We start from the raw sequence: 15658 nt of genomic DNA, 5'->3' as shown, positions 1-15658 counted from the left end.
CACAATATTCAAATTGTTTCTTTCTGGCTGCTTGCATTATTTTCTCCTTAACCTGGAAACTCTGGAATTTGGCAACAATATTCCTAGGAGTTGTCTTTTTGGGATCTTTTTCAACAGGTGATTGGTGGATTCTTTGAATTTCTATTTTACCCTCTGACTCTAGAATATCAGGACAGTTTTCCTTGATAATTTCTTGAAAGATGATGTCTAGGCTCTTTTTTGCTGACCATGGCTTTCAGGTAGTCCAATAACTTTTAAATTGTTTCTCCTAGATCTGTTATCCAGGTCAGTGGTGTTTCCATTGAGATATTTCACAATGTCTTCCATTTTTTCATTGGTTTTGTAATATCTTGGTTTCTCATAAAGTCACTAGCTTCCACTTGCTCCAATCTAATTTTTAAGGTCGTATTTTGTTTGGTGGTCTTTTGGACCTCCTTTTCCATTTGACTAATTCTGCCTTTTGAGGCATTCTTCTCACTGGCTTTTTGGAGCTTTTTGTCATTTGGGTTAGTCTATTCTTTAAGGTGTTATTTTCTTCAGTAATTTTTTGGGTCTCCTTTAGCAAGTCATTGACTTGTTTTTCATGGTTTTCTCACATCCTTCTCATTTCTCTTCCCAATTTTTCCTCTACTCCTCTAACTTGCTTTTCCAAATCCTTTTTGAGCTCTTCCATGGCCTGAGACCAATTCACATTTTTCTTGGAGGTTTTTGATGTGGGGTCTTTGACTTTGTTGACTTCTTCTGGCTGTATGTGTAGATCTTCTTTGTCACCAAAAAAGGAATCTAGAGTTTGAGTTTGAGTCTGTGTTTGAGTTTGAGTTCATTTTTGCTGCCTGTTCATGTTGCCAGCCAACTACTTGACCCTTGAGCTTTTTGTCAGGATATGACTGCTGGTCCCAAGCTTTAGGGTCCAAGCACTGCTGTTTTCAGAACTACTTCTACTCCACTGTCACCCCAGGCTCTGTCACAGCAGTGCTCTTCCTCCCCCAAGAACTGTCAACTAGGACTGCAATAAAGATCGAAGCAGGACACAGCAAAAGAATTTGCCTTTGTGCCCACAAAGTGCTCCTTGCACTCTTGCTCTGCTCCACTGCTAGATTCCTTGTAATGTGTGAGCCAGGTACTTGGGAAGCAGCTGATGCTGTAGCTCTGGACACAGCCTCAGGAGCTTCCTGATGCTGCCGCTGCCACCACTGCACCACCTCCACCACCCCCAGGGCTGGTGATTGGACTGCTCTGAACTCAATTCTACAGTTTCCCTCTAACCTGTTCTTTGACTTTTATGGGTTGAGAAGTTTGGTAACTGCCACAGCTCACTGATTCATGACCCCAAGGACTGTTCTGGCTGGCTGACTCCAGGTCTGGTCTGTTCTGGTGGGGCCCATGCCAGGCTGCGCTCCACTCCCAGCACCACATGATAGACCCTTCCTGGAAGCCATCCAGGCTCTCCTGGGCTGGAGACCTATTTCCCTCTGCTATTTTGTGGGTTCTACAACTCTAGAATTTGTTCAGAGCCATTTGTACAGGTGTTTGGAGGAATTTGGGGGAGAGCTCAAGCAAGTCCCTGCTTTCCAGCTGCCATCTTGGCTCCACCCCCATGATTGAAAATTTTTGAAAGGAAATTAAAAGTGAGTGAATAAAGAATTCACTGAGTGTGTTGTGTTTTTACCATGAAGATTTAGAAAAGACAAAAGGCACTGTATTTTGATGAAAAAAATACTTTGTATGCATTGTTTACATGGTCTTTTTTATTGCTTTTCAAGCCAAAAAAAAAGAAGAAAAAAACTAGGACATAATTATTCTCTAATGAATTCTATTGCAAATTCAAACTGTTAAAGGAGAATGTGTCATTTAGTTTATGTGAAGCTTAATGATGAAAGAAGCAATAAATATTTCATATTATCCAATGTAAAATTGAAATACTTTCACCTTTAAACATTTATAGGTTAATTTTTTCAAGTAAGAGGGAAAAGTAATACTAAGTTATACAATACTTTTAGAGAAAATAAGAAGAAACTAAGTGAAAAATGGTTGAATTATGTGAATGTCTAAGGACTTTAAAACTTAAGGATACATATTTTCTTTTAAGTAATGTGCAGCTGACAACATGTTAAAACCAGCAACCTAGCAAAATAAGTATATAGACAGTGCTAATATCTTTCCAATATACTACAATATAAATCCTCCACAAAATACTTCCTTTTGTGCCTCATCATAGATGGAGGTCACCATTATCATAATTAGCAAATTTTTTTTCTGTATAGAGTCTAACATATAAATATTTTAAACTTTTCAGATCAATAGGTAAAATGGGGGATTACTTATATAATAAGAGAGAAGACATATTTCCACAATTTTATTGATGAAATTTAAAATATAATAATATTTTAACATTTCACTTTTAGTAATAAAAATGTAATTCTTTTAAAAAAAACATTTTGCTTAATTCGGGGTCAAGTTTATTGTTTCCTCTAATCAAAATCTATGGTAAATATTTATGTGTTACTCCTGAGTGGCGATTAGTTTGTACATATTTCAACTTTAACTATTTTCACACAGATAGTTGCAAGTAAAAACTGAAATTAGTTTAAGAACATGTGACTTCAATTGAGCATGTTCATTGCTAGAAAAGCATTTATAGAATTCTATTAATTTTTTTTGATATTTGTCTTTTGCATGTCATTCCATTTCAGATTAATCTCTTCCAATTGCAAGTTAGGTGGAAATTCCTCTGTACAATTAAATGGATTTCAAAATAGGGAAATTTCTTTTACAGGTCTGAAAAATGCTGCTTGAACTGTACTTTGAGCTCGGAAAATATATCCACTGAAAATTTGTGTGGGGATGATTATTTTTCTGCCTGTTTTAAGTTTTGATAGTAAGGGAAGAACATAAAGCTTGACATTACTTGTGATTTAAGCAACATGAGTTGCAATTGAATTAACAGTATAAATTTCACATGTGAACTCTATTTTATATTGTAATTTTAGGTTGACCTCATTAAGAAACATCAAGTCAGTAGCAAAAGCTACTTTCCATAGTTATTCAGAATAGATAATATGTGAGGGCAATATTTTCTTTGTTCAGGAAACTTTCAATATGTCCCTGAACTAAAAAATCATTATGAAACTCTTAAAAATCATTTTCCCACTTATTTTGACAAGATAAATGTATGCCTTTATAAGAATAAATATTTGTTGTTGTTGTTTTTGAGTAATATATGATCCTTTATGACCCCATCTGGGGTTTTCTTGGCAAAGATATTGACAGTGTCTGCCATTTCCTTCTCCAGGTCATTTTACGGTTGAGGAAATTGAGGCAAACAGGGTTAAGTGACATGCCTGAGGTCACTTAGCTTAAAGTGTCTGAGGCCTAGATTTCAACTCAGGTCTTCCTAACTCCAGACCCAGAGGTCTGTGTGCTGTATCACTAGCTGCCCTTATTGCAGTACAGCATTTGGCATGTCACTTAAATGAGTATGACTATATTAAAATAAATGTTGATGGACACTGAGATTCGAATTTCATAATATTTTCATATATCATGAAATATTGTTCGCTTTTGATTTTTTTCAAATAATGAGAACTGCTGGAGCAAATGGCCTATAAGAGAATTCACATTCTCACTATCAGTGTAACTTGAGGTTGCTGCTAAAAGGAAGATTAGCTTTTTAGAGACATCATAAATGTTCATCATATATCAGTAGCATCAGCAATAATAATTGAATAGTTCCCTTTTATATAAAGCTTTAATGTTCAAAAAACACTTTCCTCACAATTTACAGTATCAGTAGTTCAACTGTTATCATCCCAATTTTTCAGTAGAAAAATTTGAGGCAAAGAGAGGGGAAATGAGGAGCCTATGGTTTTACAGCAAATATTTGCTAGATCTGAGTCACAAACTCATGTTTTGTGCCTCAGAATTCAGTGTTTCGTACCCTGCACTAAGTCACTTCTTATTTTGTGGAAGACTTGGTCATCTTGCCTTATAACACTCAAAAGGAGAGTAATAAAAGAGCAGTATAAAGTTAATTGTCCCATATATATAAATATATATTGAAAAGCACAAAGCCAAGAAATCTCATTAATAACTTGACAAGGTAGTTCAAATTAAATATACTTTGATTTTCAATATTTTCAATGTAACAGCGAGCTGAGGTGAGTGGAAGAATTCCGATATAAAATATTTTAAGGGAGAAACAAAGAAATAAAAAAAAAAACCTAAAGCTGATGGACTACTCAACATCCTCATATCATCATCATTAATATTTTCTTCAAGAAGAAAGTTGGATGGTGCTAGATGTGTCCATCACCTAATAATATGATTAAAATGAAATTGAATATGAATTAACTAAAGACAGAAAGTCAATGGTTCCAATAATCAAGATCATTTCAGAATTATTAATCATAGCATAAAACAAGACTTTTTAATATGAGTTGTAGGTACCCACTATAAAGTCAGTGGGTAGATTTGATGGGGTCCAGAAACCTGGCTTATTATATATAAAGATGCGTAGAAAGCACTATATTAATATAATTTAGCCATCCAATAATAATGAGGACACAGTGCCTTAGTTTTCAGCTTCTTGGTCCATCAAAAAGAACATATAGATGTAGATTTATAGATGATATAGATTACATATATAGACATATATATACCTATGCATATTTACTTACATATTATATATGCATATGTGTATAATCTTTAATAATCTACACATGTGTACATAAATATATTATTCTTACATATTTGATATATAAGTTCTTTCCTACTTTGATCTTTCATGGGCATATCAGTAACATATTTGGTTTACAGTATGACATTAATAAAAGTTTCTTGTTCTGAGTATTGTTTTAAATTGCTTTTCAGGATTCTGGAACCAAAATTATAGCTCCATTAAGACTACATTAATGCCCATATCCATAATTGTAATTTTTAAAGCAGCATCTTTGCTATTATGAGGGATTTGAAGTAATCCCTCCTCCCTGAGTTGTTTTAATTTACCTCTCTCTTATTATTAATAACACATACCATGTATCTATTCAGCTGCAATGGCTCCCTACTAATTCTAAGATCAAAGAAAAAATCCCTTGTTTTGTTTTTAAAACCCTTCATAATATTTCCCCTTTCTATGTTTCCATTCTTTTACACCTTAGGCCTTCATATATTATGTCACCTGTGACACTGACTTTCTTGCTGTTCTTCACAAAACATACCTATCTTCTCACTATACATTTTAAATGGTTGTCCCCCATACCTTGAAATCTCTCCCTCTTCCTCTCTACACCTTGTTTATTTCAAGTACTAGATAAAGTCCCATGTTTTGCAAGAATCTAATTTCTCATAGTAATTGTACTTGTTTGTGAATTAAGGAAAACCGTGATCTTGGGAAGTTCAAAATTATATGTAACTACAGGTACAATAGGAAAATAAGTGGATTTATCATGGAATAGTGGAAAGATCACTGGACTGTGAGTCATTAGACATGTGTGTGTGTGTGTGTGTGTGTGTGTGTGTGTGACAAACAATGTTTAACAATATGGAGGCAAGCTTCCAGTACTTTGAATAATTGTTTATGTAATGTTTATTGGAAGATGTTGATGAGAAATTAATAAGAAATGAAGGCATAGAAGGATATGATACACAGTGAAGAAGAATATGCCCATAGTGATGAGATCACATATCTTCCTTAACTTCTTCTGACAATTTGCAAACTTGTAACTTCTGAATTTCTACATATCCTATGAAAACCTACTTAATCTCTATAGACCAGAATTTTCACTGCTGTGAAATGGAGGGGGGTGCAAAGTAGGTGGACATTGAGCTCTCTTCCACCTTTATATCCACCATCCCACCTTTATATGTAAATTAATTAAAAAGAGAGATCATAGGGTAGGATTTGTCTGCCCCTATGTCTTCAATAATACACACAGATGCACACATGCACACACACACACACACACACATCCAGAAATATTAGATATTTTATCTTTTAAAAATGAGGTGACACAGTCATTAGAGTACTAGAATTGAAGTCTGTAAGACCAGAGTTCAAATTTGACCTCAGACACTTAATAGATATGTGACCTTGGCAAACAACTCACGACCTTTGTTTCAGTTTTCCCATTCATGAAATGGTGATAACAATAGCACTCACTTCACAGGGTTATTGAAAGGATTAAATGCAATAATATTTGTAAAGCATTTTGCAAGCTTCTAAGCAGGTTATAATTAATATTAATGTTAGTGGTATTATATATTTAGAACTGTAATATAAAGAATTAAGTACATCCATACCTCTCATTTTACAGATGATAAACTTGAATTTCTAACAGGCTAAATGACTTGTCCAGTGTCACATAGATACTAAGTAGCAAGGGCAAGACTAACACCCAGGTCTTCTGATTCAAAATTCAGATTTCTCACACTAAATCAAACTATCTGATAATTCCTTATTTTCTAATATTCAATGTGATTTCTGTTGGAGAGCTAGATTCCATCCCTAGCTTCATCAGCAACAAGCATTATGAACTAAAGTTTACACATTTCTAATTTACTAATTCACTCATTTCTCTCAGCCTTGGTGTTTTCTTTGATAAAAGGGGATTAGATGAGATGATCTCACATTTTAAAGCTCTATAATATTATTAGCTATGATATCTTAAGAATGATTCTGTAACATAGGCAGTCTGACAATGTGACTCTTAAAACAAACTTAAGAAAGTCTTCAGCATTATTTTAAGTAATGTTAAAATGAGAGAAAAAAACTAACTTTAAACATTCCTCGGATATTGATCATAATCCTCCACCTTGCACAGTTTACATAAGTAATATCAAATTCTTTAAAAGCCCCCAGGTTTTTTTAATTTTAAAGTTAATTTTTAATAATTCATTTTTTGGGGATCACCTTAAATCAAACATCTTCCTTGTTTCTTTTTAGCTTGATGGCTCGCTAAATCAGATTTGGAAGCTCCAGCGATCACTGGATGAACAGATAGAAATGAACGATAGTCTACAGATTCAGCTCAATCATCTACAAAGCAGGTAATGATTATACAATAATATTTTGTTCAGCTTTGAATCTGTGGGGTTCCAAAGATCTGTTCTTTTACTTACAGGTAGTATTGTATTTCCATCACTCATACAGAAATAAACATTATTTCTTATTTTCTTATATAAATATTACATAGTAAGAGTTACACTTCATAAACTGGGGATATTAAAGGAGGATATTTATAGACAATTATGATATATTTATTTAATTAGAATGTTGTATTGTCAGTATGTGATAGGGAAACAATATGGTAAAGTGATAAACATGTTGTCTTTGGAATCAGAGAACTAGTGTTAAATTCCTGACTTTGTCAGTTATGGTGTATGTGACATACCTCTAGAAATCTCAGTTTCATCATTTGTAAGGTATTAGGGGAGTTGACATCTAAGATTCTTCTGTCTCTCTATATATGATCCCATTATTACCTGAGAGACTTCTAGACATTTGGCTTTCATGGAAAATTTGTAAAACTGCAAGTTTCCGGTTTGTTGTTTTTTTTTGTCAGTAGGAATGTAAAGTCTTCCATTAAACATTGTTATTAGAAGATGAGCTGTTTGTGGTTCCAAGTTCTCAAAATGTTTGGTAGATTAATATAAAAATGTGATCTAAGAGAGTTAACACACACACAGAGAGAGACTATGTATATCTTTTTGGGAGACTGAACAATAGGGCTCACCTTTATATACCATAATGGCTTGCATCTATGAAATATATATGCATACACACACACATATTATATATATATATATATATATATACACACATATATATATATACATAAATGTTGTGTGTGGTATAATGAGAAAGATCTTTGGGCTTTGAAAACAAGTTCTGATGTTCTCACCCAGTAGCTATGTGGCTATAAATTAGTCACATCACTTCTCATAGGAAACTTTCAAAAGCTAGTTCACATATTGTATTTGTATAAGTATTTGTAAACTATAAAGCATTATACATATGTAATCAATCATTGATTCTTTTCTTAAAATATTGAAATATTTCTTTGAAAGACATGATTTTTTCTAGTGCAAGTTAAGCTTGGTTAAAAAATTGGAGAACAGAGTACTTACAAACATAAAGGCAAATATTTGGAATATTCAAGAAAATGTATCACACAGATCATTCAGAAAGAAGTTTGAATTTTACATTTGGCTTTCACCTTTGATGTAGTAAAGCCTGTTGCTTTTGTTCTTGGATGTTTTCTTTTATGAATTTTGGTGAATTAATCATACAAAAATTTATTTTTCTCTAAAATGCTATATTTCAATAAAGAGCATAATGGGGAACTCTTGATAATGATGAGTAGTACACTGAAAAATGTTAATGATGTGATAGCATAAGATACCAGAAAAAATTATTTCATTAAACAATAAAAGTAACATATGCCCTCCTTTAATACTTCCAATCATGTATAGCTATTCTTAAGAATTTTTAAATTTTCTGAGATTGGAGAGAGAAACATTATTGTCATGTTATTAGCAATGAGAATTACTGCATAAAACCACTTTGGAAAATGAAAGGCAAAAAAACAAAAAACAAAACCACAAAGAAAACAAAATATTGGGGGTAGAGTCAAGATAGCAAAGAAAAGGCAAGGAATCACCTTAGCTCTTTTAAATTCTCCTCTAGAGAAGTTTAAATAGAACCTCAAAATTAATTCTGGAAAAGGAGAACGCACAATATTAGAGGGTGGAACAATTTTCCAGCCTAAGACAACATAGAAGATCTGCAGTAAAGGGCTATTGCACCTAGGTGAGAGTGGAGCACAGTCTTACGCAGGCTAGTCTGCAGCAGGCCTTATAGGTGACTGACTCAATAGACACAGCAACTTCTGGAACTCTCAGCACAAATATGGTAAGGGACTAGAACAACTGGTCAGGAGGAGATTATAGAGGCTCCTTTACTGTCACTAGGCACAGGATTCTGTTGCATTATCAAAATGGGGATACAGGTTGCCGTCCTGGGTTGCAATCATTGGGTAAATTACTACTACATCAGCACTTACAGTCACAGAGAACAGGGTCCCTGGTCACATTTTCAGGGTGGGAAAGACATATTGTGATCACTCACAGACCAGAGCACAGTCCAGGATAGCAGTGATCACACCTCCCCCCAGATCATACAACCTTAGAATAATTGAAAACTTGCCAGTACCCAGAATTAACTTTAATAAAAACAGAATAAAAATTCTGAAAATTCAGAAAGTGCCTCCTCCAGGCTAGGAGTGCAGTGCAACTTAAAGTTAAAAATCAAGAAATAGGCTTGAAAATGATCAAACAACAACAAAAGTACTAGATTATAGAAAGTTGCTATGGTGGCAGGGAAAATCCAAACAAAATTCAGAAGAAGACAATAAAATCGATAGTACCACACGCACAACCTCAAAGAAAAATAAAAAATTGTTTACATCTTCAAAGACAATTCCTGAAAGACTTCAAAAGGGATTTAAAAATCAAATATGAAAGATAGAGGAAAAATGGGAAAATAAAAATTGTGCAAGAAAATCAAGAAAAAAGAGTCAATAGCTTGATAAAGGAGGCGCACAAGTGTTAAAAAAAACACTATAAAAAGACAATAGGCCAATTATTTTTAAAGGCACAAAAATCCACTGAAGAGAAGACCTTAAAAAGCAGAATTGTCCACATGGGGAAAAATGCAAAAAAAAATCCACTGGAAAAAAGAACTCTTTAGTAGAAAAGCCCAAATGGAAAAAGAGGTACAAAAGAATAAAATAAATTTTATTAGATTTGGGCAAGTGGAAGCTCATGAGACATCAAGAAACACTGAGACAAAAAGAAAGAATAAAAAAATGGAAGATAATATGAAATATTTCACTGAAAAAACAACTGATCTGGAAAGTAGAACAAGGAGAGATAAGGACTAGAGGAGAAGACTCTGGGAAGATGGCAGAGTATGTCAGAAAATTTCAAGCTCTCAAGGTCTTCCCCCACAAAAGAGATGAAGTAGCACCTCAGGGTGAATATTGAGCAGTAAAAATAAATAAGAGTAGAGGCAGAACAGGAGTCCTTCTGGGACAATCGAGAAAATCTGAAGAAAAGTCCCAGGACAAGCTTTGGTCCCTGTGAAGAGTAAACACCTCCAGGCTAGGTCTTAGGCAAGCTTAAACAGCAAGGGGCAAGCCGTGGGGTTAGCTGGGTTGAAAGGCTAACTCATCCCCAGCCACAGGAACCTTTACCCTGGGACAGTCAGAGGTATTGGGTATCTAAGCTGGGGAAGGTCCAGGGAACCTTTGCTGAAAAGGAAGGCCAGACCCAGCTGTGCTGTAGAGACATGGCAGGGGTGTGAAGGAACCAGCACATGTCCTATGAGTACAGAAGTAATGAGGCAGGGACATTGTAAGCTGTGAGCACTTATAGGAGGCTGGAGAACTTGGTTCTAATTCCAAGCCAGAGGGGAGAACCAAAGGAAGATCTGAGGCCAGAGGCACAATACCCAATACCCCAAGATTAGATGTGATTATCAGAACTGAGCTACTACAAATAAAAAAACTGCACATCAAAAGGAGGAAAAAAAATTCAACCATAGAGAGTTACTATGGGAATAGAGAAAAATGTCATTCATCTTCTGAAGAGAATACTGAAGCAAAGAAACCCTCTTCTATCCCCAAAAGTAATGTCAAATGGTCACCTGCTCAAAAATAATTCATAAAAGGACTTAAAAAAAGACTTTAAAAAAGAAATGAGAGAGATTAAGGGGAAAAAGAAAAGAACAACCCAAGACAAAACAAGATGAGCACGAGAAGAAAGCCAAATAATTAGAAAAAGAGATCTAGAATCATAAGGGAGAAAACAACTCCTAGAAAATGAGACTTTGGCAAGGGGAAGCCAGCAAAGTTATAAGAGATCAAGAAATAATAAAACAAAATATAAAGAATGAAAAAAATAGCAGAGAATGTGAACTATCTCATAAGAAAAGCCAATGTTCTGGAGAACAGATCAAGAAGAGAGAACATCAATAATCAGACTACCTGAAAGTTATGATAAAAAAAGGAATCTGGATATACTAATACAAGAAATAAAGAAAATTGTCCTGAAGATTTTTAATATTACTTATTTCACTATATCCTCTTCTTAGAAACTCTAACACCCTTCTCAGCTCAAGTACTGCCTCATACATAAAGCATTTCTTGATCCTCCTCCTTCTTGTGTTTTATGTATTGCATATTTATTCATTCATTTATTTTTAAATAAATTTATTTTTTTAGTTTTCAGCAATTACTTTTATAAGATTCTGAGTTCAAATTTTTTCCCTCCCTCTGCCCACCTTCCCAAGATGGCTCGCAATCTGATATAGGCTATACATGTACAATCACATTAAACATATTTCCACATTAGTTATATTGTGAAAAAAGAATAAGTGACTAACAAAGATTAAACAGATTTTAGCAGAGGAAAAGTTTTGTCAGAACATAAAGAAAAGCTGTTTCACTATCAATGTAAAAAATATCCTTGAGATTTACTTATTTATTCATCTATCAATTCTTTTTTTTTTTCTGCAAGGGGGAAGGTAGGGCAATTGTTAAGTGACTTGCACAAGTTCACATAGTTAGTAAGTGTGTCAAGTGTCTGAGGCTGGATTTGAACTCAGGTCCTCCTGACTCCAGGGCCAGTGGTCTACTCACTGCACCACCTAGCTGCCCCCAATTCTTTATTTATTTGGAAAATGTAGAATAAACAGACAATCATGGTTCTAGGTGGATCAGCTTTTCTTCAGCCTAGAAGTAGAATGTCTCTTTAGGCTTCTTGTATTCCTATTTAATGATTCTTCTGCTTTCGGGTGTAAAAAGATTGGAAAATTTGGTCATGGAAAAATTAGTAATCCAAACTCACATCTCTAGGTTTCTTATAGATAGGAATCTTTTCTTCCAAAAACTTCTATCTTGGGGCAGGGCAGAGCCAAGATGTAGGAGTAAAAGCAGGGACTTGCTTGAGCTCTCCCCCATATCCCTCTACGTATAAAAATGACTCTAAATCAAAAATTTCTATCTCCATCAGTACCTAGAAGAGTAGTCTGAACTCTGTATGTACTATTTACTGATTCTCCAAAAGGAATGTAATCTTTACAGATAAGTTAAGTTCTTTGGGATAAAGTCTACCAGCAATACTGATATTCTTTCATTTCAATTATTGTGCCCAAGAAAGCTGTGACTGAGTTTAGCTGGATATAGGAGAACTATATTAAGAACATAAATACCTGCTTTTGAATTTTGTCTCTGTCCTTTACTAGACTGGCCATCCTTTGCAAATCACTTAACTTCTCTTGCCCTCAGTTATTCACTCTGTAAAAATACTGGTTTTGAACTGGAAGATATCTAAGATCTCTTCCAGTTCTATAAATTAAACATTCTATGATTCATTGCAGAAATTTAATAATTTTGAGATATTCTTTATATATCACTGGTGCAAAAACCCAAACTTCTCTAAAGACAAGCCATAACCTTTAAAATATGTCAAACATTTAAAAATGGCCATCTCTAAAATGATTAGAAGTGGAAGGGCTTAATAAATCTTATGAATTGTTATATTTACTTAAAATAAAATTACTTTCAATCCACTGTGTTTTGCCTTGGTGTCAATATTTGAGACATGATTCTTTTGCTAATGCTGACAAACCCTGTCAAATGACCTAATCCCAGGGAAAAGAATAAAGCTGAAAGAAAGCATGAATAACTACAATTCAGACAAGACAGTTATATCAATAGCCTTGAATCAGTGTGTGAAAGATTTACAGTATTCTACTGAGATTCATAATTAAGCTCTGCAGTCAATAAAGTGTTAAGAAAATATAATCCACATGCACAGAGTGACTTTAAAGTCCTTTAATATCATGTTCATGGAAACTGAAATAATGTTAAAGGGATAAAAACAAATTCATGAATTTTGCTTAAAATGTTGCTATCTACCTATTAGTTATCAGAATATTTTGAAAACTAATGAATTCTATGAAACAGCTCTTCCTTTTTTAAAAAAAATAAAGAATGTGTCCTGCTAATTGTGGGATCCCAAACCAAATTAAATCACATCTACAACAAATAGATGAATGTATAACATAGTTTTATCATCAATGATTATCACCTTTGCTGTTACATTAAAGGTCATTTAATTTTTATTTATCATAGTTGTTTTATTTGAAAATTCCATTTTTTTCAAGTGCACTCCCTGAAGAGGATTGGGGGTGTTTCACTCAGCTTCCTATGATAAAACAGAAACAAAAACCACATTCTGAATCTGTGCACAGTGTTTGTTTCCCTGTTGTTCACCTTCTGTACCCCACCTCCCTCTCTTGAGTTGCTTTCGGGCCTTCTTTTCTCTATTCTGAAGCCCTACATATTGATTTCTTTCTATCTGCTCCATTTTCTACTTGCAGTTTTTCTTTGACCTTCCCCAGCTTGTCATTCCCACTTTGTAGTAGGAGCCAGCACTTCACCATAGGCTTGGCTTTCACTACCTGCCTGCATTGTCTAAATTTTCCTGACCAAAAAACCCTCTAACCTCCTGTTCTGGCAGTATCTTTTGCCCTGGAAGAAGGAAATATTACCATTCATGGTTAAAAGACATGTATTCTGGTTTCACACCTGCAGTTTTCTCTTTCCCTGGATCACGGGGTGTTCTATACCACTATTCTTACATTATCGAAGAACTTCTTGTGTGAAGCCACCTAGAAATTTAACAGTTTTAAATTTGGAAATGTTATTCACATTCTGTCAACTGGCACATTTTTTTTCCTGGGGTCTATTGGCTGAAACTGTAGTTGCAGTTGCTATAGGTCAATGAAATGTTACTGGGCCTTTAACACTCTGAGTTGACAGCTCATAAGGATTGATGTTGCCACAGTAAAATAGGCTGTTTAAAATAAACATAGAACAAAGCTCCCCTTCACTGCACAGAGCCTGATACTGAATATCTATATGGCTTTCCTTGTTGCTTTTAGAGAAGCCAGCCTTGAATTACTGAAGGAGACATTCTGCAAATCCTCCTGAAGGATGTCTGACCAGTATCTTATCCTTTTCATTCCCTATTTAACTTCTCGCATTGAAAAATAGAGTCTAAAAGATCAAAACTAAATGTGAACTGAAGAGGATCAGAGATACATCCTTTTCAGATATAGTAACAAGGTGTATGAGTGATAGTGCATTTAAGTCTGTTCCATATATCATTATTGTGACTTTTTCGACTTCTACTATTTATTTTTTTGGTATCTCAAGTGAGCTATAAAAACCTAAGCAGAATGAAAATGGGAAATGAAGTTTACCCTTACTATTACTGTTTGTAGGCTAAAGTGCTTTGAGATTCAAAGTGTTTACAATATATTTTAAAAAAATATTATATTCTGCAAAATGTTTTGTTCACATGTATAAAGTAGGCATGGTGAGTTATGTAAATATTATTATCTCAATTTAATAGATAAGGAAAGTGAAACTCAAAAATTTAGTGACCTTTCCAGGGTCCCCAAAATAGCTGCTGTTGAAGATGGAATTTTAATTTATATCTTATGACTTAAGTCCTGGGTGCTTTCACAGCTTCTCAACATTGCACATTCTTATAAGCAGCCATCAGCCCAGTCTTTAAGAAGTAAAATGTCTCTTTGAGGTAGTATTTCATGGTGGATAGAAGGCCAATCTTGGAATCAGGAAGACCTGGGTCTATGTCTTGCCTTTTACATGATAGTTTGTATAAATAATGGGCAAGTCAACACCGCAGACAAAGCTCTAAGATAATAATATAAGGTAACTGGATTAATGGACGGAGATTCTATGCTTGAAATTCACTACTGTGATGAAATTATGGGTCCAGAAGAACAACAATAGCAAAGCATAAATAAGTAAATGGAGTTTACATAGTTTTTTTAAGATTTGCAAAGAATTTTTACACATATTATCTCATTCAATTCTCACATAAACTCTCTGAGATAGGTACTATTATTATCTCCATTTTACAGATGAGGAAGCTGATTCTGAGAAAAGCTAGGTAATTTGCCTAGGATCACATATCCAATAGGGTCATATGCAGAATTCAATTGCAGGTCTCCTTTATGCCAATTAAGGTGCTCTATCTGCCATGTCAGCTAGCTGCTCAAATAAATGGATGTATAATTGAAAATAACATAATACATACATGCATATGAACACATTCCAGCTCCCTTACAAGGAACCCAAGTACAATGTAAGTATGCCATCAAATAATGGGTAATAAAAATTATTTTCTCTTACTACCTGTTGGATGAAACTTTCTTGGTTCCCTTTGCAGTTTTTCCCCCCATATCCTATCCCCTACATGTTGATAGACTCTAGGTTTCTGTCCAGGACAATCTATTTTCTCTATATACTTTCTCTCTCTCTCTCTCTCTCTCTCTCTCTCTCTCTCTCTCTCTCTCTCTCTCTCTCACACACACACACACACACACACACACTCTCACTCTCTCTCTCTCTCTCTCTCTCTCTCTCTCTCTCTCTCTTTCTATCTATCTATTTCTCTCTCTCATTGCATCTCATCTGTTTGCATTGGTTCAATTATCATGTCTTGTGAAGATGATTCACATATCTACATATCCAGCTGTTTCAACAATCCGGCTAGCAGCTTCTAC

General features: G+C 34.5%; 1 protein-coding gene across 1 annotated transcript in view; it reads left to right on the top strand.

The window, feature by feature from the left end:
• CCDC102B (coiled-coil domain containing 102B) overlaps positions 1-15658 on the top strand; it is a 797015-nt gene that overhangs the window by 537709 nt on the left and 243648 nt on the right. The window contains exon 8 of the mRNA XM_036736648.1: positions 6941-7044. Within this exon, the coding sequence (XP_036592543.1) occupies positions 6941-7044 (104 nt within the window). The remainder of the gene's footprint in view (positions 1-6940; positions 7045-15658) is intronic.

The sequence above is a fragment of the Trichosurus vulpecula genome, chromosome 1, assembly GCF_011100635.1.
Source record: "Trichosurus vulpecula isolate mTriVul1 chromosome 1, mTriVul1.pri, whole genome shotgun sequence".
NCBI classification, from domain to species: Eukaryota; Metazoa; Chordata; class Mammalia; order Diprotodontia; family Phalangeridae; genus Trichosurus; species Trichosurus vulpecula.
This window is presented reverse-complemented; position numbering and strand designations above follow the sequence as displayed.